The sequence below is a fragment of the Colletes latitarsis genome, chromosome 7 (genome assembly GCF_051014445.1).
Source record: "Colletes latitarsis isolate SP2378_abdomen chromosome 7, iyColLati1, whole genome shotgun sequence".
Classification (NCBI taxonomy): Eukaryota; Metazoa; Arthropoda; class Insecta; order Hymenoptera; family Colletidae; genus Colletes; species Colletes latitarsis.
Window position 1 is genome coordinate 18,691,331 of NC_135140.1, and position 24,937 is coordinate 18,716,267.

Genomic DNA, 24,937 nt, shown 5'->3' on the forward strand with positions numbered 1-24,937 from the left:
GAATAACCTTTCTTTTTTAAATAATACACGCTTAAACTAAACTTCGATTTACCTTTCTAAGAAACTCTTAACGTGACAGGCCACCATATCGGAAAGAACTACAATTAGAAATGACGATTAGTTTTCTTATAAAAATCAAAAATATTTATGTGAAATTTTATGTTACACGATATTTACAATTGTCTACAAACTAAATAATAGTCTATCATAATTTATAGGACGCACTTCAGTCTTGTTTTTTTTTCTTTCATACAAATCTTTTCTTTTTCTGATTATTTCATATCATACTTGATACTAACGGATTTAATTTAAGATATGCGACAAAAAGTAAGTTTTATACGTTTTACGATGCAAGTGTTAATATGCGAGCAAAGAACTCGACGTGGCATACCTTCAACAAAATTTTCAGACATTTGAAGTACGAAAACGTTCGTGAATATTCTTACTAATTAGCATTATTGAAGATACAACGTTCAAATAGCTATATCACGTACGTTTTGTAATATGGCGTAACTCCGCCTATATTACGATTTAATTACTAATCATTTTTCTGCATCGATAAGTAAAGAACTTTACACGTTAACATTTAAATCACAGACGTTGTACGCGCACGTTTTTACTCTTAAAAAATTCTTATCCTGCACGATACGGTACACGTGTTTGGTTTCGATCTCACCTAAGTTGACACAATCGGTTTCTCCTTATTAAATCATTTAACAAATATTCCGAGCTAAAACTTGTAAATTTCCCAACGTTTACGTGTAAGTACTTATTCGAAAGTAATACTATTACAATGTCATGAACCATAAAATAAGAATGTACAATCTCTACACCCATGAAACTTTTACATATTCCAAAATAAATAAATTTAGTATTTATCTTTGCCACTCGTCTAACTAGCGAATATCACCTACCTTTATAAATATTTACAATCTCCATGCTCCTAATTACTGTTTTGATTTTAAACGTTGCGTATCGTCGTAATTACTTTTTACCGGCACACAACATGGCATGACATATACAAGTTCCTATCGATAATTCTTTCAGAGGATTTTTTAGGTTATGCTGAAGTAAAATGTAAGTAAATCATTGAATATAACCAACCACGGCGTGTCCTTACGCGTATTATTTCCGTTACGACACTGCGATATCAAATAACGAATTTGATGAAAATTCGTTAAAGCAGTGTCTAAGCGTAACGTAGAAAAGCATATAATACCATGTGTTACTTTGGTTACCATTAATCGTTATACTATTTATGGTCACACAATAAATAATCTTAATATACCTTAATCCTTTCGTGCCCATAGCATCGTGACTTGATGCAATAAGGAGGCAGCAGAACGAGTCTGTCTCGTCGCAGAATCTAATATATTAAAATCAACACGTTTTTACGTTCGCGAGGTATTTCATAAAACAAATGTGTTCTTCTTTTTAAATCGTACGTTAAGAGGTTAAAGAAATACAAATAGCTGTATTCGTGCCGAGGCACGAAGGGATTAAATTAAATTCTTACTAAAATGTAAATTCCCACGACACGAAATAAAAGCGCCACCTCCGTTCACACTTCCGGTTCATTATTTCGTCTTCTTAACTTTCGCGATATATTCGATATTGTATTTCAAGTCTTTTAATATTATTTTCGGTTCGATGTTTATCAACCGTGCGAGGGTGGTGCAGTTCACTTTCATCCGATGTCCCCCGACCACCATATATGTATTTAACTTCCCCAAGTTGACGTTAGTTTTGGGAGTCCCGTAATACGAGAATTGTTTACTCGTCGGTGACTCTTGTTTATCACTTACCTTGGTCTGCGAAAGATACCTCGAATACGGATTGGTACTTTTTCGCGCGACCGCTTTTATTTTAACGGGAATCGGGCTTGGACAAACAACGGACTTCGTCGTGGACTTTTTCGCCACCGCGTGGATCCTTTGCGTGTCAAAGATCCCTTTACGCTCGGTGGGGATTTGGTCCAACTTCTGCCACTTAACTTTCGCCATGATGTTCTCCATCAACGCCTCGTAATTGTGTATACTTTCGATTTTCAGTTCCATGTTGGGATGCTTCTCGGCGTTGTGCGACGACACCTGCGTCGGCGAACCGAACGTTTTCTCGCAATATTTACACTTGAATAGATTTATGTGCCGAGACACATGGTTCTTCATCACGTTGATGAAAGTCGTGGCGAACAAACACTCGGGACAAACGTATCCCTTAGGCACTTTGCTCTTCTCCTGTTTCTTAAAGTTCAACGGCAGATGCGAGTGGAACATGCTGTGGTGATTCTTCATTTTGACCTCGCTGTCGCACAGCTCGTTGCACCACTGACAAATCCAACCTTCCTGCTTGATGCCGAGCGCGTCGATCGATTGCATCTCGCTGTGGGATTGCTGTAAATACAGTTCGTACGGAGTTTCCACTTCTGTCTTCGAACACTGAGCTTTCGCGGCCGTGTCGTCCGGCGAACGCATTTCCTTGTACCTAAAGGGGCAATTTGATTTCATTTTGGAACCGTCGCCGGGCAATTTCGGTTCTTTGTGCACCGTGCTCCAATGATTCTGAACCGCTTCCAAAGTACTGCTGCGGAACGAACAATAGAAGCAACGCAAAATTAATTGATCGTCCTTCGCGTCGGACACCTGCTCTTCCTCTATATCGTCGCTGTAATCATCGTCGACGAGGTTCTTCTTATCGAATTGCGTCGTTCCGGAATCGCCGGACGAGTCTAGCGGCGCCGTATCGTCGGTTTTGAACGACAAGAACGGATGTTCGGTTTCCCAGTGTTTGTAAAGTTCGGATTTCTTCAACGTAGAGTAAGAACACGAGGAGCACTTCAACGTAGGTTTCTGTCTGTGCACTCTCATGTGTCCTTTGAGACCGGCCAGATTCATGGCGATAAAGCCACAGAAGGTGCATTTCCCTTTCTCGGTTTGCTCGTGATTGTCGTTGTCCGTGTTGTCTTCGCTCAATCTTCTCTTGCGTTTCTTGGATCGTTTTGGGAACACGATCCCGTACTCCCGTTCCCAAAACTGGTCCGTTAATTCTGGCCCACTGACGGATGGATTTGGTACGAGCTTCTCGGGACAACCGGGATGCTTGGACCGGATATGTTGGCGGATCAACGCTTCCGAGTTTGTGCTTCGATCGCAGTAAGGACAAATGTATCCTAGTCGCTTCAAATGCGTTAACAGCACGTGCAACTTGAATCCGCGCCATCGGGTGAACGTCAAATTGCAATGTTTACAGACTAACATGGTTGGCTTCTCTCGACCCTCCTTAGACTCGGCTACATCGAACACAATAATTAATGGTTACTAACAGTTTTAATTAGTTTGATTTATTTGCTAGTTGAGCGGGTTTAAATAATTTTTTAATAATTCAAAGACACGATTCGAACCTTTGAAAGCAGATTGTACAAATAGCAGCCAGTTACCTTTATCAGATTCTGTCGTGTTCTCGGTCTTCTCCTGCTTCAATGGGATCTCATCCATATCCATAATAAGCCCTTCGTTATCTTTGCTACTATCGTCTAAGGTATCAACATCGATATCGACGTCTTGCATTTTATTATCTTTCAAAGTAGAAGACTTATTGACGAGGCTCGAGGTCTTCGAAGCTTTTTTAATACTATTTGGATAAGTTTTAGAAGCAGATGTTTTGCTATTATTGCTAATCGCAGTAGCGGTTGCTGGAGTATCTGTGTTACTTGTGTTTTCCGTAGCCGGCAATCCTTTTATTATACGCGTTTGTCTTGACAATAATGTACCAACCTGCATTGAAAGTATTAACAACAAATACGTCACGATGTTAATACCGTTCGTAAATTTTTAATTCGAGGCTCGTACGTTTGGAGACACCAAATGTTTAAATAAATTTAAATGTACGCTGCCCTTCGAAATTTGATAAAACGGAATTTAATTATTACTTTTAAAGAGCTGCTAATTTTTAAAATCAAAAACACGACTACGTTCTTTCAGTAAATAAAAATGAATATTTATTGTACCAGACACACGATCAAATACGTTTGAGTGGTAGAATATGCATACCCAATTTTCAATATCATCGTCTGGAGATAATGGTTCGTGATTTGGACGTTCTCCGTTATGGTGTTTCGTAAAGTGTTTTAACAAAGTATTCCGATTTACAGACAAATATCCACAATCCTTACAGTGCCATCTGAAATATCGCCAAAACATTCTACTTATCATTTAGTTCTTACAAGGTAAAGGTCTCAAATTTTTGTCTGTTTTTAATTGCATCGTTATGTACAGGAAAGAGATAAAATAAATTAAAAACGAAATATACAAGTATCGCTTTCGCGAATACAACTCTGAAAATACCCACCTTGCATAATTTAGTTCTCTGTAAAGATGATCTCTCATGTCGTGTTTGTATTTACTTTTAAATTGCACGCACAGAGTGCAAACGTACATGTTACCATCAGGTTTTCCATACGGACCAAACCTACCGACATCCGAATCGCTGAGATCATTGTCTTCGATCGCTTTAACTTTCGTTTCTTTCGCTTTATCGGTAGTGTTGGAGGTTTCACAAGAAATTTCCGATTCTACTGCTACTTTGTCGCAAGACAATGATCGTTTGTATTTCTCTTTCGTTTGTTTCGCATCGTCCAACGAACCCGATTTCCCAGGCTTTATTTTCGCAGGTTTGACCACTGGCTCCACGTCGCTTTTCCGCTTCGTTGTTTTCAACGTGGACTCTGTGGACGTTTCGTCTTCTTCTTCCAGAAGAATTCCACGTATGTGCCTGATTCTAGGCATGTCCCTTCTCCAAAGTGGAGTAGTGTCGAAAGGTTCTTCTTGTCCACTCTGTTCGATATTGTCTCCGCTCTTCTTATTCACGCCCTTTATCCTTTGGTATACCAAGATGAAATCCACGTTTGTATCGTTGGAATGTTTGTTATTAATGTGTTGTTCGAACATGATTTTTCCACTGGATTTGAAGGAGCATAGAGTACACTTGTATTGGCACTTTTCTTCGTGAGATGTTGCAGCGTGAGTCACCATTTCTGCTTTATATACACATTTGTGTTCGCAAATATTACACTTCCAATGGTTTCCATCCGGGTCCGGCAGCTCCTCGTCGATTTCTTCTTGCGTCGCCTGGTTGTTCTCCGTGTTCTCCAACTCTCTAATTACTTTAACGAAAGGTCTTTTCTCGGGGTGTTTATCTGTCAAGTGCCTTTCCACGATATGCCTAATCAACGATTTGTTACTATTAGACAGCATAGAAAACGAACAAAAGGGGATTTGAATTCGTCAAACATTTGACAAGCATATTAATATACGTTAAAAACAGTGGCGGATCTAAACTAATCGATGCCTGAAGCTTACTTCGAAGGGCTTTGGTCCGCGGCTTCGTTGACTTTATGGTAGATCCACCCCTGATTAAATTTGTGTTTCATATACTTGTCAAATGTTTAATATACTGTTCGAATAAATTGTTTTTCAGGACAGAACTAGTCTGGGGATCCCAGAAAAAAAATTGCGACAATTAAAGAACAAATCTGCAAAATGCACAGTGCACCGGAGTTTCGGAACAAAGTTCCAAACCCAAACACGGTTCAATTTGTGCAACGTTGTTTGCACACAAGGTATAAATATCATTGTGTACCTATGGTAATGATGGTGATTGCAATGAGAACATTTATAAAGTCTCGTGTCGTGCATTTTCAAGTGAACAGCCATTTTATCGATTGCTATGTTTAATCCTTCTTGGCCCGGTGGTGGTTGTGGACAGTGGGGGCATCGAAAGTATAATTCTTCGGAATGCAAAGCTTTTAAATGACACCTTAACATTGCTTCGTCGACAGTTAAATAATTGCATTCAGCCACACCGCACACGTATCTATTGCAAGGAAAAGGTTGTTGCATCGTTAAATTCACTGTGCAAGTGTGACCGATGAAAAATAACACTTAAATTCTTTCGTGTACAACAGAAATACACGTCCACTGTTGCATACACATTGCTGATTGTTGCTACTTTAAATACATATAAGTACTTACCTTTTATGTTCTGGCACGAATTTTGGGATAAATTGGTCGTCGTTATTTTTAGTAGTTTCCTTATGTTTTCCACCCATTCGTCCATTTTGATGAGAACTACTTGCTAAATTCACCATTTTGTCGAACATTCGTTCCTTTTTATCTAAGCAAGGCACAGGGTTCACAGGACCGCTCTCCGGTACACTTTCGTCCTTCGCGTGCAAAAGCAAATGTCTGATTATATTTGTTCGAACTTTCGTAGTGTACGGGCACATGGCGCATTGCACTACCCGATTGTATATCGCTTGACGCGGTAGAAATTCTATCTCGTCCGGGTTGAAGGACACTTTCTCGACATCAACTGGCGCTTTCTCGCTTTCTTTCTCCACCGACTTTGTGCTTTTACGTTTCTTTCCTTTTCGTTCTCCGCTTTGGTACTGTATGGAGATCAAATAATTCCAAAGAAATAATTATATGCCAAGTACATGCACCAGCTACAGTAAAATCTCAATAGTTGCAGATAGATTGGCTTAAAATTTGAACTGAATCTTTGGAAGACGTACCTTTATCGTCGGAATTAGAGATATTAATGTCACGTGATCATGTTCTTAATGGACTACAACGATTGAGCTTCTACTGTACTTTCGTAAAAAAAATTACACTTACAACGGGTTGTACGATAAATAACCCATCGACGGAAGGATTTTTTGGATCCGCCGGGACTAATTTACTACTGGCAACTTTGTGTTTCGTTTTCATATGCGCCATCGCTTGGTAGCCCACTGTGCGTCTCACTTTACACAATGCGCAACCAAAACGTTTCAGTCCGTGTACTTTCAAATGTTCAAGTAAAAATCCAATTTTAACGAAACGTTTGTGACAGTGAACGCAATTCAAGTGCTTGTTATCGCTACCCATAGGACAATCTCTCGTGTGAGATCTTAAAAGGACCGCGGTCGGTGCGCCATAGTTGCAGTATTCGTAACCGCATCTGTACAATTTCGTTCCTGTGAAACCAGTATGTTTGATGTCATCCAGCGTTAACGGTCTTTCGTTCTTCGTAGTTGTACTGCTGGAAGTTTCTTTAATTACGGTGGATTCTTTCGATTGTTTCGCGCTACTGGCAGATTTTTCTTTCTTGACGGTTTCCTGACCAGAAGTATCCACCTTCGTTTCGGTCTTCATATCGAAACTATCCTTTTTCTTCGTATCAAGGCTATCTTTTCTCTTCGTATCGAACAGATTTTTCACATCTTTCGTGGCGATAGTTTCTGAATTTATGATATCCACGATCTCGATGTCGCTGTCCTCAGCTTTGCTGTCGTTCTCGGTTACGTTACTAATCAGAGACACGTTGCTCGAACGGCTGTTAACGTTCATCAGAAAATCAGGATTGTCGAGTAAATTTATGTTTATAAACTCGTCGCTACAGTCGAAAGCTCCCGCCGGAAGTTCCAGCGGCTCGACAGAGTTATCCAACAAATCATTATCCGTTATCTCTTTGTCTAAGATCGATCTCATCGAAATATCGGAATCGCCTTTAAACGACTTACTCGTCGCGATCTCGTCACGATTTTTATCCGCGGACGTATTCTCGTTTTGAGCAGAACTGGTGCCGACGGGACTGTTATTTGAATTACTATTACTACCGAATAAACTCGACAACGATTTATTTAATGCTTCGTTTTCGTCTTTATCTAACATATTCAGGTCTTTAGGCATCTTCGAATAATGCGTCTTACGAGCAGCGTCCACGTTACCGCATACAACCAAGTCTTTAACGTCCTTTCCATCGTTAATTACTTTCACATCGACTTCTTCGGAAATCTTCCAAGAATCGTCCAATGTCCGAAGAATTAATTGATCTATTACATCTTTGTTCCGTTGCGCCTGAAACGCGAAGTTTAAGATAACGATAAAATACCAAAAAGTATCTAGTTCCACGGCAATAACCTTTGATCAGTCTTTTACTGAAAGAATTCAATTATTATTCTATGACATTTTGTTCACCTGAGGAGGAAGAGATCGTTCGAGGGCTTGAGGTAATCGATTGCAATGAAACGAGCTCAAATGAGTATGCATGTCGAGCAAATTGTCTGTACCGTTCAAGCAATAAAGACACTGGTACTTATAAAATGCGTGCAACTTGTAGTGCTAGAAACAACCAGTCGCTTTGTTAAAATCAAACGGAGAATAAATCGTTTGGCAATCGATAAATAATTAGTCAAAATTATTTACCGCGAGTAGCTGGTCACTTTTTACGAACGAAGAACGACACACGTGACATTTAACGGAAGAGTGTGGTTGCCCGTGTTTCGATTTTATATGTCCAATGAAGGTTTCAGGGACATAAAAGAACTTTCCACAGTCTGCAAAAATGTTTCATACAACCTTAAAAAATAACCTATTTCCATTAAACACTGATATCATGTTTTTTAAATAGCATCGTGTATTTTCATTTTCGTATTCTCAAACTACATAAAAAAAAACTACGTAAAAATGTCTGATTCAAGAATAATGTAATGTTTGAAATATAATGTACGAATTGGTCGTCAAAACGTAACGTCGACATATTCAGACAGAAATATGAACAAACGAATGTGTTCCCTTGGCAATACTTATTAGTTCCATTTTGACGGTGTATAAATAGTAGACGGTTTTATAGTATTTAAATATCGTGACGTTATAATGCATATACGCGCGCTGAAATATTCCCCGCAATTCAAACGCTTGCAAATTATAAATTGTCTAATGTATGGATGAGTAATATTATAAAAAATCATACCATGTTGGCATATGTAGGGGTGTATATAATCGTGCCTGTTGATTTCTTCCTTCGTCGGCACCTCTTTCAGTAATTTGCCAAGCAAAATATCGTGGAGGCCAGGGTGTGAAATGGCCTGGAAACGATGGAAAAATACATTGTGGTATTTACTTCTGTAATGTTAGTAATAAAGAAATCGTATCACAAAGTATATAACCCTTTACCTGATGAATTTGCACGTAAGCAAGCGTGATGGCTCTGTAAAAACAGTAACTGCATTGATAACGACAGTGCGCGTGCTTGTCTTCTATGTGGAGCTTCATTTGATTCCAATCCTTCAGTGCCATGTAACAGTAGGCACATTTTTGGTAATCGAACGGTGGTTGCTTGCTTTTGTCATTCGAGGCCACATGTTGGTAATAATGCTGACGATATTGCTCCAACGTATCCGTCGTGAAGGAACAATCGCGTCCCATACACTTGTATAAGTGAGTGAGCTTAGTCGGTTTCAGCATCGCGTTGTAGGCATCCATGGATTTTAGCTTAATTGCAGTGGGCGGGGTCACAGGATCTTTCGATTTCAGAACATTCGGTGCTCGAACGACTTTCACGATTTTGTAGTTTAAGTTGGACGACGACGATCCACTGACAGTGACGGTGCGCGTTGTCACCGGTGTCATGACCGTGGTCTTGCCAGTCAATGGGAAAGGTATCTTCGATTTGGGGGCAATCGGAATGAAATTTGTGGCGATCTGCGTGGCAGTTACGGAAACTGGAGAAGGAGAGATACTCTTCACCGGAATCAGCTTCACCATTTCCGGCGCGGAGGACTGTATCGTTTGCATAGTCTTTGATAATGGTTGCGTAATCGTCACGGCGTTTAGCCTTTTCAAAATTAACGGGGAATGAGATTTCTTTAATACAGACACTCCTTTACCTTTCATTGGAGAAGTTTCAACCGCTTTTCTTATATCGTTTATCTGTAAGGAAGAGAAAGGCAAATCCTCTTAATGCAAAAACGCCCCAAAGTACAATACAGTTTTGAGGATCGTGACTTACAATAGGACTTTCGTTGACATTGTCAGCAGTTGGCGCAAGACTAACTACGTTTTCGATTCTCAAGAATGAGCATTCTTCTTCGCCGGACGTTGTCAATCCACTACCAACCTTAGCTGGAGCGTTGGATTCGTCTATTGGATACAGTGTTCCTTTATTAATTACAGAGAACGTAAAAGATTGACGTTTATACTAAAATACCAATAAATTACAATGCTTTTTGTACGTACTACTTTTTGTTGGCACTGCATCTTCTTGACCGTCAGAAGGCTGAGCCAATACGGACAACATGTCTCCGCTTAGGCGTCTTAACCTAATGAAGTTCTTAGGTGGATTGGAATCGTCGAGATTTTCCGGTACTATCTCGTGAAATTTATTTTCCATTTTTCCAACGAATCGTTTGATACTACTTATAGGCACGACTTCTGGTGGTTTCGGAATAGAACCGGCACGAGGAGTTTTCTCGGTGGTTTCCGCTGACTTGACCGAGTTCTCGTCCGCAGATGAATCTATTGGCTTCGTGGCTTGAAGCTGAGCAGCGAGTCTTTGAATAGTTGTGAGCATTGGGTCCTTGGAGCATGCGTTAATGGTAGAAGTCTCTTTCAAAATCATATTTACATCCGCGAGAGGATCTGTATCAGATTGTTCGCTACTGGAATCAGATTCGTAAACGGGTGCCGAATTCCTCACGTTCTCGCTATCGCTCATCTCAGCGTCGCTCTCGTCGTTCTTCTTTCGATCTAGCGTCGCCAGAGGATCTCTGATCTTCGCCTCGGATGGATCTAATTCAGACGTGGACTGAGAATCACAGTTTGCGCTCGACGACAGCGATTTTGAGACGGAAATCTCGCACTGTTTGTCGTTCGAAGCTTCTTGAGTCGAAGGCAAAGCCGTTTCCGTATTTTCCGAGGAAGCTACGGTGGTACTAGAAGGTGGATCATTGTTTTGACATCGCGTGGATGTCGTTGTGACTTTACTAGAAGAATTTGGAGTCTCGTTAGCGTCGTTCTCATTACCCGAGACTACGCTCGTCTTCATCTTGTCCTTCAGCTTGTCAATGATAGAAAGGCCCTTCTTATAAGTGTCCTTCTGCAACTTGATGCCAATATTCTGAAGGATCTCTTGCATTTTCCTCTTCCGTTCCAACTGTATCTCCACCTCTGTTTTCTCCAATTCTGGAGGACAGACGAATACGCTTAGATTACCTGTTGGTAAGTTCGAATCCCCATCCAATTGCGCAGTCTTCTTCTTCTCGTTGCTCTCAGACTGCGCCTCTACATGATCTTCTTTCTTCTGTGACTCGGACTTGACATCTTTTACTTTCTTATCCTCGGTATTGCAAGTTTCAACCTTTTTAACATCTTCTGTTTTGGTCACGACGTCGTCATTTTGCTTGACAGAAGTTACATTGTCGTTCGCAGACTCATCAAGGTTTTCTGGACCTTCTTGGGACGTTTCCAGCTTCACCGTTCCATCGGTTAGGACATTGAGTGGTTCCTGTCTGACCGAATTAAGAGACATGTCTACTTTTATTATTTCGTTCTTCGAGTCATCCTTGTGCCACAGTTCAATATGATCTTCTAAATTGGACCTCTTTAGTTGGATATAGTTGCAGCTCGAACACAAGTATCCGTAAACGCAATCTTCGTCGGGTATTTCATCTTCGGTTATGGCTTCATTGAAGGTACCCTTGAACTTACGACACACCTTGTAGTAATGGGTCCTCATGGAGGACTTGGCCACAGCCTGATAGTTACAACTGTTACAGCGGAACCTGTATTCCCCTGTATGGGTGGTGCAGTGTTCGTAAAACGCTTCCACCGCAACCTTCATGGCACCCTCCGTGATGAAGGAGCAAATCCTGCAATTGAATATACAAGTTTCGTCTGTCAGAGGTTTCAACGTCGCGTTCTCCGACTTTGTCTTGGCTTCTTGAATCGCCAATCGAGCGTCCGTGACGTTTAGCCTCGAAATGAGAATCTCCCTGCCGACGTGGCTCAGCTTATAATGATGGACGATATTTTTGCCTGTAAAGAAGCAGAGCAAACACTTGTACCGCTCCTGCCCCGTCCAAGCATAATCGATCAGCTGGTTTATGTTCACGTCGTAGAACGATTTAACTACTTTGCCTTTGTTCTTAACGTTCTTCGACGACTCGCTACTACTGATGGGTGTACTAACTGGGTCCGAATTTTTTATTTGTGTCGCGGTAGGAGAAGCTTTGACGGAATCTTTGTTACTTTTAGTATGGGAACCGCTCTTCTTCTGCTCGCTCGAGACCTTATCAGAAGTTTCAACGTCTTTGACGCTATCGGTATCCGTGATACTCTGACTCGTATTGAGCAACGAGTTGCTCTCGTCGTCGGTTTTGCCCTCCGAGACCGCGGTTCCCGTTTCCAAGCTGACGTTTGTAGCATCGGAATCGTCTTTCGAAGAGATCGACGCCGGAGTCTTCTTCTTCTTCTTCTTGGACAAGATCCCCATCTGCCAATTGCACTTTTTCTTCTTCTTCTTTCCCAACGACTTCCTCACGTTCGTTTCGGTGGGCAGCTGATCGCTGGCGTCGTCGTCGACGTCCGCGTCGCTTCCTTTGTCCGTGATCAACGCGTCCTTGTCCGGATCGGTCTTAGAGGGCGTCAAGCCCACCAGAATGTTGCTCAACAGTTCCTCGTTGTTGCTGATCTCCGCCTTCGGCGCGTGGATGGCTACTTTCTTCGAGGAAGCGACGCTGCTCGTCATGGAGATGTCCGAAACGATACTCTCTCCGTCGGATAACACGAGTTCGTCGACTTTGCTCTCGTTCGACTCGCCGATGGTCTTCTTCTTCGTTTTTCTCAAAGGACCGGGCTTCCTCTTCTCAGTCGGTTCGGGGGTTTCCGGTTCCGGTTGCTTGTCAGGATGGAGGGAAATGTCCACCGCGGCTGCCAGCTCGGACACGTCTATGCCGAAACTCTCGTCGGACGAACTGTCGAACATCACTTTCAAGCAGTCCAGTTTCGAGATATCAGTTTTCTCGATCATCACCCGCGGCTCTCTGATCGTCTCTTTGTTGATGATACGTTTGCTTCGCCGTAGGATGTCTCGCTCCTCGTTACTGGTGTCTTGGTTGACCGCTGCGCTGGAACTCTGAATCAATTCCGTTCTCAAAGCCAACGGTTGGTCCTCCTCGCTGTCGGAACCCGGAGGAGTGAACTGCTTCAAGCGTTGTCGAGTCACTCGCTGCGCCTCCTTTTTGGATTTGGTCTTCTTGCTGGGTTCATCCGAGGGTCGAGGCTTCGTAGATTTCTTCGACTTAGTCGAAGGCGTTGTTGTCTCCTCGGTGTCGGAGTCCTTCTTAGCGGGTGGCGTGCTTTGAGTGGGAGTGCTCGGTGCGACAGTCTGTTGATTCTCCTTCTGGGTTCGACATTGGCGATACCCAGTCGCAGTCACCACGTCGTCGCTTATGAACATCTCCCTTATATCCTCCTGAAGCATCTCTAACGAATTTCTCCTCTTCGCTTTCGCTTTAGGCGTCTTCCTACCGGATTCCTTGTCTTCCGCTGGCTCTTCGTTTCTGGACTCTTCCTGAGCGTCTGCTACCGCGGGTTCTGTCTCTTCTGGAGCGGGATCTTTGCTCTTGGACTCGTCCTGGACAGTACTCGCTACCTCATTCGGTGGCTCTGTGGAAACTTGTTCACTAACATCGGCCTTTGGTATGTTAAGCTCGGAAGATTCGTTATTGGGCGTTGGCTCTTCGTCGCTCTTATTTACTTTAGGCGCCTCCTTATCATCCGTGGACGAATGTTCCAGCGACTGTTTGCTCCCAGTGTTCAGGATGCCCAGTCTTTCAGCGAGAGACTCGTCATCCGAGCTGTCAGAGACGATCACTCGTCGTTTCTTCCTCGTTCGAACCTTCTTCGATTCCACCGTGTCCTCCTTGTCCGAGTTGCTGCTCTCCGACTCCGACTCGATGATCTTCTTTATTTTCTTCAACTTCTTCGCCTGCAACACCTCTCCAAGCTTCTGCATGAACTTGGCCTGCTCGACGAACTTCTTCCCCTCCCCGAACTCGAAGGACTTCCTGATCAACGCCTCGATCCACTCTTGAGTCACCTCTTCCTTCGGTTTGGACCCTTCTGGCTCAGCTTCTTCCTTTGGTTTAGATCCTTCCGGCTCCGTTTCTTCCTTCTTCTCGTCGTTCAGGGAAGATTTGGCAGACGTGCTGATAATGTCTGGTTCAGTGACAGTCGGCTCCTCGATCTTCTCCTCGATCACATCCCCAAAGGGGTCTTCGTCCTTGGTAAAATCTGGAATATTTATTATCTTGTTCTCGGAAACGATTCCCCCGCCCTCGTTCCAATCCTCCTCCTCCAACGGGGGATTCCCGTCGCTGCTACTGCTCACTTCCGCGGTGGCGTCGTCCTTCCCGCTCTTCTTTGCTTCCTGTTTGTCGACAGGTTCCGTCGTCTTCGCCTCGTCGGGACTGTGACTCGACGTGGGCGACTCGGAAGACTCGTTGCGCTTGATCTTCGGGATCTTGAACTTCTGCAGACAGTAGCCTTGAGCTGCCTTTGCCTTGGTGTCGATCACGCCGTAAAGGCTCTCCAAGGGCGACTGCATCTTCTCTTTCGTCAATTTGTCCACCTGCTTATCGGGGTCTGAACGTCTGTGGCCGTCAGGCTTCGGAGGGGACTTGGTTTTTTCCTTGGCTTTCCTGAACGACGGCGGGAACGTCGATCCTCCCGTGGACCGTTTCCTCGGGTCTCTGTCGTTGAAAAGGTCCTTGCCCTTTGGGGAGAGGTGTTTGTCTCTGGCCAGACGAGGGTCCCTAGCGGAAACGTTATTGTCCCTCGACTGGGGCGACGTTTGATTCGCTGGAGCGTGTTCGGGGCGTACGCGCGGATCGCGGTCCGATATGTTCCTATTGTCTCTGACGAAACGATTCGCGGCGTCCCACTCGTTGTGATTGTCCCGTGGCCATTCCGGCCTGCGAGCGTCGCGGTTAAAAGTGTTTCTAACTTCGACCCTGTTCCTTTCGTTATAATAGGGGCTACGACCCCTGCCCCCACCGCGGTCTCTGTCCCTGTTCCAAGGACAGGGCGTGCTGGGCCGCGAGTACTGCCTCGCGGCCGCATCGGCGGGCCCTATGACCCCGCAAGGAACCTCGTTCTCCGGCCTGTAGGGCACCTCGTTCGGTCGCGGGGCTTGGGCGTCCCAGGACTGTCTCTGCAGAGGATACTCTAGTCCCCTGTCGAAGGGCTGCTCGTAGGGTCTACCCTCCGGTTGGAAGTTCCGACACGGCGGCCCAACCGGGAATCTGGTAGGAGAGATCAGAGGTTGTATCGTCTGCACGTTGGGCACGTCGACGTTGGGCATTTCATCCGGTCGGGGAATGTGGTTCAGGTCCTGGGGACGCGCGTTGGGACTCATCAGGGGTCTGATGCCCGTGTTTGGGAACTGGTTGAGTCTAGACGCCTCGCTTATCGGATGGGGTTCCATCAGTAGCGGTTCTCTGACCGGAGCTACATTCCACAGTTCCTGATGCATGCCCATCGGAAGCTGATAGGGTTGCGGGGTGGAGACCGGTATGCCAGGGAAATTGGTGGCCGGCGGCCATTGGGTGGCGCAGAAATCATTAGCGCCCACTGGCGGGTGCATCGGGGGCCAGAGAGGGGCCTGATTCGGGACTTGCCTGTTGAAGTACTCCGTGCCCTCCATCCGAAACTCCTGAGTCTCTATTCTAGGCGGAATCTCGGGAACGTTGCTCTGACGCCTCTGATACATCAGGGCGTTTCTCTCGTCCGGCATCCCCGGGCCGCAGGGATGCACAGGAATCGGATTCGACAAGTCCTCGTCGGGCGGTCGACAGTGGATCAGATTCGACTTGTCTTTAGCGTTATCGTGACCGTGACCGTCGCGAGGCTGAGGATTACGAGGATGCCTCTCGTAATTGTCCGCGTAACGCGGCTCTATCTTTGAACCCGGCGAAGGTGGTCGACTTCTGTTGTCGACCGTCTTTTCCGCGTTCGTCGGGAACATTCCCGGACTATGCACTACGCTAACGGGTGGTCCCTTGGTTTCGCACGGTTTCGAAGACTCGCCCTTTGCGCCTAATACTACGGGGCCGCCGGTCGGCAAACATTTTCTACTCGTTAATTTTACTATGTGCTTGTCTACCTCCTCCCACCGTCTCTCGTTCTCGATGTCCATGTCTTCGTGCATCAGCAGCGACGACTTGGACGATTTCGGGTCTTTATCCTGCTTGTCTTTCTTCGGTTTCGTCTCGTCCGACGACTTTTCGCTGCCCTCGGACTTGTCGTCGCCTTCCTCGCTCAGCAACTCGGCCAGATCCTCCATGGAGAGCGGAGGCTCCGAAACCGGCGGCGGGGAGAGCAACAGTGGCGCTGGAGGCTTCGACATAGGCCTGGGAATGGCGTCCTTGAGTCTGGGAGAAGTGTTCTTCGGTTTCGGGAACAGAATGTCAGGGTCTGGAGACTTCAATCGGACGTCCGGTACGTTCACCGGCGATTCCGACCTTGCGTCCGACGGGACCCCGTCTAAATTCGGCCCGATCAATCGATTCTTTTCTATCATCGACGTCAACCGCCTGGAATTACCCAGTGCCGGTACTGTAACGGTTGGTATGTGTCGAGAGGAGTGTATCGACATCGGCGCCAGGGGTCTACCGTCGTTTAGTTTCTGAGATAAATTATTCCCGACCAATTTGATCGCGGCCGTCACGTCGTGGCCGGAATTAACGACCGGTTGCCAGTTCTTGTTCCGCGCCTGGTTCTCGTTCTCCTCCAACATGTCCCACTCGCTGAAGGAAACGTCTTCCATGCTTTTGCTCAAGCTACGCTGTGAACCGGGAGACACGGGGAGATCGTTGCTCGTCCGTTCTGTAGGTATGATGATGGGAGCTTTCGTGGGCAGCGTCTCCACCGGATCCGGACTGGCTGGTTTACTGTCGTCCACGAAGTCCACGCTGCGCTCCGTGGGGATTATTATCGGCGCTATTTGAGAAGCCGTGTCGGGGCTAACGGGGGGGCTCGGGCTAGCTGGCGTTTCGTGGACATCTTTCTCGTCCATTGCGTCCTCGACTTGCTGAGACTTCACGACAGCCTTGCTTTGTTCACCATCCTCCGATCCGCTGAAATACATTCGATATCGACATTTTATTCGAAATCGGTACCGTTTCACGGACTGTGGATCGTGGCGTCTCGTTCTTGGAAGAAGCAACGCGATTCTGCTACGGTTTAAACTTCATTACCGGAACTTAAATGTACAGATTTATCTAAATGACGACTACTACAGTATCGTTTACACTAAAGCTTAGTCAGATTCTCTTGTTATATTTCTCAATTGTTCAAGAAACCAATGCAACATATGGTTTTAAAAAAATGCGAGTGATCTTGAAATAATCTTCACGCCTCTGCCCAGTGGAATTTCTCCTTGGATATTCAGGTGCTCTCTTTAATTCATTTGCATCGGAAACAATGGAAAACCTGTTTCTTATGATCTCCAGTCATTCTACCTATGATATAAAATGTAAAAAAAGCATGTTTCACGCGTGCAACTACAAAACAAAATCTGTGACGTGACACAATATTTCTTATAAAGGGTATCCAAACTGGTTTTTGCACTACTGGATAATTTCATACAAAGCGTTAGACAGACGTACAAGTTGCACAAATATCGTTTAGAAAAAGTACTACAAACTTAATATTTCAGTGACTTGTTCTTGGCCAGTGATGCAAATGGATTAAAGCGCTTCAATCTTCCAAAAGTAAATTTTGACACTGGCAACAGACACAAATTATTGTTATTATTATTAATGACTGAAACCACAGGATGACCTTAATATTACACACTCTGTACATACTTTAAACTATTTAAAAGTAAATAGTGAAAATGTACAGGGTGAATAGTACAACAACTTCTATTTGAAATACGTTTCTATACAACGAATGGTTTATAAGAAAATTCAGGGATACAGTTATGCGACTCATCCTGTATACACGTTTGATACTTACTTCGAAGATTGTGCCGAGCTCCCCTCGTTTTTCTTATGCGGAAAATGCAATCCAGGTGTATTTCCCTGAAACTCGTATCAGATTAGAATGATTAAAATAAAAACACATTACATGCACTACGGAAGCCTGTAAACATCCAAAAATATAAAGAACGGAGACTATGGAGGGATTCTCAAGCAGCTACATTTATTTAAGGAAACATAGTTAAATGAAAAAAAAGAATGTTCAAATTCTACTACTCTACAAGCATTCGCCGAAGCCGTGTTTCAATGTGACTTGGTATAGGAAACAAATGTTTTTCGGTTAATGATCTTCGTAAATATCTAGTTAATTATTAACTGAACGAGTAAGTTAAGTCTTGTAAAAATGTAAAATTTTGTAACATCGAGTATTTCGTGTTATTTACAGATATGGAAACAAAACAGATTTCTTGAAATATATCGACAATTTCTGTCCAATTTACAAATTCTATCTGGGACCTATACGCAATATTAATACAAACTGTATCGTAATTAGAGTGCTACTGTGAAAATGCAATGGAAGAAACAATCGTTCGTGTGACACTATAGAAATATTTAATAAATATAAACACAAGGTGTCTACGATAAAGAAATAAAAGGTGCATTTATTACGTTTGCTCTATGAAGCGCGTGATGTAATCTGCGTTTCGTGGAACGATATAAAGGAGTTGTTTCAAAATGGCGTCATTCTTTTTCTAGAACTAGAACGGTACGACTCGTCGATTAAAAAAACTAAACTAATTTCGCACGAGATAAATATTTATCACTGTTAGAAGTAACTTATAAGTATTCTCGTTTATATCCTTCAACCGTGAACACAGTACGAAACTAAAACCACAATAGAGCATACAACACTGCCATATAGCTTTGACTCACTGAATTTCCAAGTTGAATGACTACTTGGTCGAACAAGAAAAATCGAAATGTTTCTTTTAATAAAATAAATTCAGTGCGCCATAATTACATGGCAGTGTAAAATACCTCGATCAATATATCTACCTTTTCTACTTTGTTGTGCAACTTCTGTAGAACGTCTTCGCAGCGCTGCAAGGTCTCGATCTTCAGCCTATTTCACCGACAAGAGATCATGATTAATCGATTTTAAAATTCAAATTCCATAAATTTTTCGTTTCTTTTATTATCAATAAACTTGAATGCTTTACGAGTTGCAAATCATTTTTACGTTCGAGGACGTATACTATTATTAATTATAAACGGTGTCCGTCGAATGTTACAATTAGGAAAAGGAAATGTTTGGTTTTAACATATCCGAGGCGCTTGCGAAACATACTTTCTCTTGCTGTTCGATAGAATCCCGTGAAGGCTTTGCATTTTCTGTAGCTGAACTTCCCGTGACTTGTCCTTAACGTTTTGTAATCTTTCTATCATCGCTTCCAAAAACGGAATGTACTTTTGCATCTCGGCGAACTTCTTGTCGTACTCGTCCATCTTGTTCGTTGTATATTGTTCACCTGTGTCGGGAGAAGAAAACCTTTATTCTACGACTTCTGTTTAGAAGGAAACAATTCATTTCAATATTCTATTTCTTATAAGTCTCGTTACTTCCGTTAATTTTCTCGCGTGTTTACATATTTTCAGTTCTTTTAAGCACTTGCTCGGTTTCACTTTGGTGCCATATTCTACCATACGCCGTAATATATTTAATCTCCCAATATGTTGCAACTTACTTACTAAATTAAACCCCTAACTAACCCCTTAACGTACGATTTAATTTCGAATACTTCGTCGAACGTATACTATTTAATTTTATTTAGAAATGCCCACGAAAAAGAATAGATTTGTTTCGTGAATACGTCGTGAATGGAAAAATGTATTGTTTTTAATATGTACGGTGTTCGGCCAAACCTGGGAAAGATTTTAATGGGGGATTCTACAGGCCAAAATAAGACGAAAATCAAGAATACCAATTTGTTGATGGAGGCTATGTTAAAAAGTTATTAACGTTTAAAGTTTCACTCGTACTGAATTTTTTTCTCGAAAATGCGCAAGATTTCGGGGGTATGTCTATTCACCAAAAATGATTGTAATTGCCCCCCACAGCTAACAATATTTTTTTCAGAACGATTTGAAATATTTTAATTTCGTCGAAAAATTTCACACCTTCTCGAATTTTTTTCTAAAAAGTGGGTAGGATTTCGGGGGTGTGTCTATTCACCAAAAATGATTATAATTGCCCCCCACAGCTAACAATATTTTTTTCAGAACGATTTAAAATATTTTAATTTCGTCGAAAAATTTCACACCTTCTCGAATTTTTTTCTAAAAAGTGGGTAGGATTTCGGGGGTAAGTCTATTCACCAAAAATTGTTGTAATTGACCCCCGCAACCGAAAATAATTTTTCCAGAACGATTTGGAATTTTTGAATTTAATTGTTAATAACTTTTTAACGAAGCCTCCATCAACAAATTGGTATTCTTGATTTTCGTCTTATTTTGGCCTCTAGAATCCCCCATTAAAATTTTTCCCAAGGGTGGCGAACTTCCTGTATAAGACTTGCTGATCTATGGGTAGTTTCATGATTGTAAAGCTTCACATCTTAAAGCTACGTGTCACTATTTGTACAATTAACGTCGCTTTTCTAATATCAATACTCTTGCTTAACTCCCAGTCAACTTTATAAAAATCTACTAATATTTAATTAAAAATCTTCGTCGAGTTCCACATTGATCTTCAATTCTCGTTCATTATTTATGAAGATTCCAAGATGACCGTAAACGTTACATTTAATTATATTTCCATGTTTTATAAACGAACTATTTACTACATAGTTTATGTGTGTACTTATACAAATATTCCATTAAAAGAAGGTTCAAAAATATACGTTTACGTATCCCCCCCCCCCTCCGCCCTTTGCCAAATCAAGCTTCTGTACCGTTATTGCCTTAAACTGATTGATATCAGTGACTAAGCAGAAGATACGTCACTATGAAAGTTTAAATACGATAAGGTACTATAATCTAGATAACTCGCTGTTTAATTACCATATCGCTTAATTTACGACAGACCCCTTTACAAAAAACATAAGAATCACGAACGAAGCGACGGCTATGAGTCACATTATTAACGTACTCCACGAATCGATATTACGATCGATCTGTTTCAAATGTTTTTACACTCTTCACTCCGCTGTTACATTCTTTTTTAGGCAGAAAACATTGTTCTTTGGTTTGAAAACACCGGAAGCTTTGCCGTCAAATATTACTAAATTCTGTTTCACGATCAGACTTAAAAGACTTCAATTTTCATTATCGTTCTCTTCTCGAACAAACGCGAATAATAAATTGAACATACTGTACAATATAAAATCAATGCGTGAAACGTAGTAATCGTAACGTAAATCGAAGCTTATTATTTGGAAAGAAAGTGTTTAACAGGAAAACTATGTCTTTCAAAATTTGTGCTTTCATTTCTATTTACACGATACAAACACAAAATCTTCCTATTGATTTTCTGGCATTAAATTTATCGCGATAACCTCAAATCTTCGATCGCTATCTTCTGTCCCTCTTCGGTCCTGTTAAGTACCGACTAGTTATCAGTATTGTAATATGAACACCCTCGTAATATTATCCTTCTCTATTACACGCTGGTATATAGTTTCCAGCGAAAGGTTACGTAATTACGACTGCCAGTGCTCGTCGTGAAATGCTTGCAATTACGCGAAATAACCGTAATAGTAAATACTTCATAATTTATTCATTGTTCCAAGTCTATTTATAGAATTTCCATCTGTTGCATAGAGTATCCTGTGGTTTTGCAATCCTTTGGTCAGCGTGCTCGTAATTTTACACTCTCCCCTGACCGTTATTTATAGATTTTCTTATTAACTCATTCAGACCCACGAGTCCTCTCACGAGTAATCGATAACACGGTATAATGAACAGCACAGTTGCATCGGATGCGTGCATATAAAAGAAAAGAACTCGACGATTCATACGTAGTGCTTTATTCTCGTATTCTAAAGAGAATGCTTCTTCTACAAACATTACAATATAAAACACAACTTCACTCGTCTCATCGAATTAATCTCCACTATTCGTGCATCGGTGATCGTGTTCTATTCGCCGTTTTAAATAACTTCCTACACCGCACTAAATAATTCGACAACAATACGATGAAATTCAATAATTCCAAGCGATATGTATTTTCACATGTGCGCGAACGTACGCCATGAATTATTTTATACCGTGTAGATACTTCGACCATTTCATTGTTGGTCCTTGGAATCCTCTTGGAACTCTTCGTCACAATTTCGTAACACTAGTAACCCATAGGCAACACACGATTCACTAGATTTTGGGCACGAAACCATTTTTTTAAACAGTCGTTCGAAAGAAATAGTTCACGTACAATTACCATTCGAAACGTAATCGTACAACGTGCCCAATTTTCTAATCGACGATTAATTGAAACGAGCCATAGCTCGTACATTTCTACGATGTGTACGCTTAGTTTGTGTGTAAACTGCTGCACGCACATGCGTGGTCGAAAATCTTCAATGTAGTTACGTATCGTGGCCGCACTATCCAGACGAAAGGAAACCGATTTCTAAACCACAACGATGCTTCCTCGACGGCTATTCCGGGTTGCACAAAGCCCCAAATTTCGGGCCAAGAACGCCGACGACCGATACACGCTTCCCGTACGATCGAATCGAAAAATATTCGACAAACTGGACGTGAGAATCGTGGACGAAAACCGAACTGGGGAATAAATGTCTCCGAATCTCGCGTTGGGTTCGGATTTCGTTGGATATCGAAGGTAACGCTGGCACGAGAGAGCGTTGCACGCTTGCGGCAATTTGCATCGAAATCGAGAGAGCTTTCATTAAGCGAGTCACTCGTCGATGCGATTAAACTTGTTCGAGCGATTATTGGAATGGCTTTTGTACGTACCAACTATCGTGACTGGGTTTCGACAAATTCTATACGTGAATTCGGCAAAACGAGCGAGTAACAACCTCAGGAAATGTTCCACATGTCAGATTTCACTGCGTAGCCCAGCGTGGTCTCATGATCTCACGAGAGAGGAAGTAGATGGAGCCACGCTCGCGGTAATTCCAAATCATCGGTAGATAGCAGCTCGGTAGCAAATATGGCGACTATACGTTATTCACGGTAACGTTCGGTAGAATATTACTCTCGCTTGAGTCTTTTAAAGACAAACGATTCGAAATTTTCACATCTTTTAACAATTTCAGGATGTTCCATATGATATTTGGTCGGTATAGTTTTGCACGGCCATTGTAGGTCGTCGAAGCTAGGGGACACTAAATCAAATCGGTAATTGATTGCAACGAGTCGTACGATCGCAATTGAGGAAATGCGTCTGGATCTTAAATCCATTATAAATTTTCTCGTTTCAAAGAAAATAACTGCAGTATATAATACAAAAATCGTCGATCGAAATCCAAAAACTGAAAAACCGGAGAAACATGCTTGATAATAAAATTAATGCATAGCATGGCGTGCACCGATTCTGCTTAACTGAAAATTATATCCATCGCTAACACGAACGCGTCTGAGTTTAAGCAACCAAATGCAGAGTATGTTGCGTAAGAATCGTGTAAAGTATTACTGGAAATTACTAAATATTTTAATAAACTACTATTAACCGACATGAATGAACATTTATACATAAAAAATAATTGCAAGATCGAATGCTACTGATTATTATAAACAAAAAAAAACGAATGCAAGTGTCGATAAAATAGGACTTATTTTCATTCCACAATTTATATAGCTGTATTGTTTAACCGTACACAATCACGCCCATACACTGTGTGCATTAAAATGTAAAACGTGCGAATAGAATGTAATTTTTGTTCCCAAGTTTTTACAGGTTGTGGCATACCCGTACTGTCGATTCAGTCTCTATGTAACTCAGTCACTCGAGCAATTTTGTACCGTAACATAATACGTGGAATGGAAAACATTCTAGTATGTCTCAGAAATTACCATATTAAAATGTTTTCGACAAAGAAAAAGGGTGTCCTTCAAGGTGGATTTTACCTTTTCTTGCAAGGTGGATAATATATTGTCCTATCGAGGCTACGTTCTACAGGTTTCTTAAAACAAAGATAACTGAGGATATATCGTCTATTCCTTACCAAAGAATAGATTCTTTGTCCGCGACGGCACACCTGGTAAAACATTACACAGCAGATTATATCCGTAGACATTGATCTTCTGCTGTAGTTTTTACGCTCGATCCTGCGTCCCGAGACTCAGCAGCACGGCGACCCGACGAAAATACGAGATCCCGAGTTTCCGAGATATTAATGCATGCCTACGGTGCACACACCGCACGGAAAATCGTTTTTAACTCTTTCACAATGTCGTAGTTACGTTGGAACTGACACTTTTTTCCCAAGTTCTGCAGCGCGCTCTATAATTCCGTATCGCGAGCCAAAGAACTAGACCATCGCGATGAATATTCGAGCATCGAAAATACTGATTCGGCGTACCCGGTGGCTTGATTATCGAACAAAAACGTCACTTCCCACGATGCACGCACAAAGACGTCACACGATCATTATTTGACGATAGAATTTTTCAAAGTTCCACGAACGGTACGCGTTGCTTGAGCCAGCTTCGAGAATCGCGATATAGTACGAATGGCTAGAGTTCCTGACACTCTCCCCGACGACCAGAGTTACGAGAAATTTGTTAATATATCGTCCGACTCGACGTCGTTTTTACCAAAACTATTACGGTTCTGTACGATAGATCGTATATAGGATTTACCGTCGAACAATTCTCTAACACGACGTACACGTTTAAAGAGTCTTGATGCACTTCGACGTTCCGCCTTTCAAGACTTCGGATGACCGTTGGATTTCAACCCACGATAATTCATCATGGTGGCTTGTCATTAATTTTCGGAACATATATACACATTGTTATGTTAACCATACATATGACGAACACGTAACTAGCTTTCCTGCGTATCACGGACGAACAGCGCGATCGTATTAAGGATCTTCAATTTTCCTACGAAATACAACGGATATTAACCTCGACAAAACGCTCGGGAGAACCGGATCGCTTTAGTTT

At 42.4% G+C, this 24,937-nt stretch overlaps 1 protein-coding gene across 5 annotated transcripts; it reads right to left on the reverse strand.

Moving 5' to 3' along the window:
* Nucleotides 1-34: 34 nt before the first annotated feature.
* Nucleotides 35-24,919, reverse strand: LOC143343263 (uncharacterized). 5 transcript variants are annotated; one of them, XM_076767982.1, is made up of 17 exons: nucleotides 23,992-24,918; nucleotides 19,152-19,332; nucleotides 18,860-18,926; nucleotides 17,841-17,905; nucleotides 10,059-16,957; nucleotides 9,832-9,962; nucleotides 8,997-9,752; nucleotides 8,794-8,908; nucleotides 8,247-8,377; nucleotides 8,019-8,162; nucleotides 6,669-7,898; nucleotides 6,030-6,445; nucleotides 5,638-5,871; nucleotides 4,348-5,220; nucleotides 4,050-4,179; nucleotides 3,437-3,773; nucleotides 37-3,289 (listed from the first exon to the last, which is right to left on the reverse strand). In XM_076767982.1, the coding sequence occupies exons 2-17, from the start codon at nucleotides 19,307-19,309 to the stop codon at nucleotides 1,578-1,580; spliced, it is 13,398 nt and encodes a 4,465-aa protein (XP_076624097.1). In that variant the 5' UTR covers nucleotides 19,310-19,332; nucleotides 23,992-24,918; the 3' UTR covers nucleotides 37-1,577. The 5 variants fall into 5 exon arrangements, with proteins under 5 accessions (XP_076624098.1, XP_076624097.1, XP_076624096.1 ...); XM_076767981.1 differs by having other exon boundaries at nucleotides 6,675-7,898; nucleotides 17,841-17,911; XM_076767979.1 differs by having other exon boundaries at nucleotides 17,841-17,911.
* Nucleotides 24,920-24,937: the final 18 nt, after the last annotated feature.

Bases quoted from the DNA above. Each gene is read 5' to 3' on its own strand.
- LOC143343263 (XM_076767979.1), bottom strand. From the start codon at position 19,309: ATGGACGAGTACGACAAGAAGTTCGCCGAGATGCAAAAGTACATTCCG. The intron at 16,958-17,840 runs GTAAGTATCAAA...AATGTATTTCAG, and splicing joins AGCTCGGCACAATCTTCGAA to CGGATCGGAGGATGGTGAAC. The intron at 7,899-8,018 runs GTGAACAAAATG...TTCGCGTTTCAG, and splicing joins AACGATCTCTTCCTCCTCAG to GCGCAACGGAACAAAGATGT.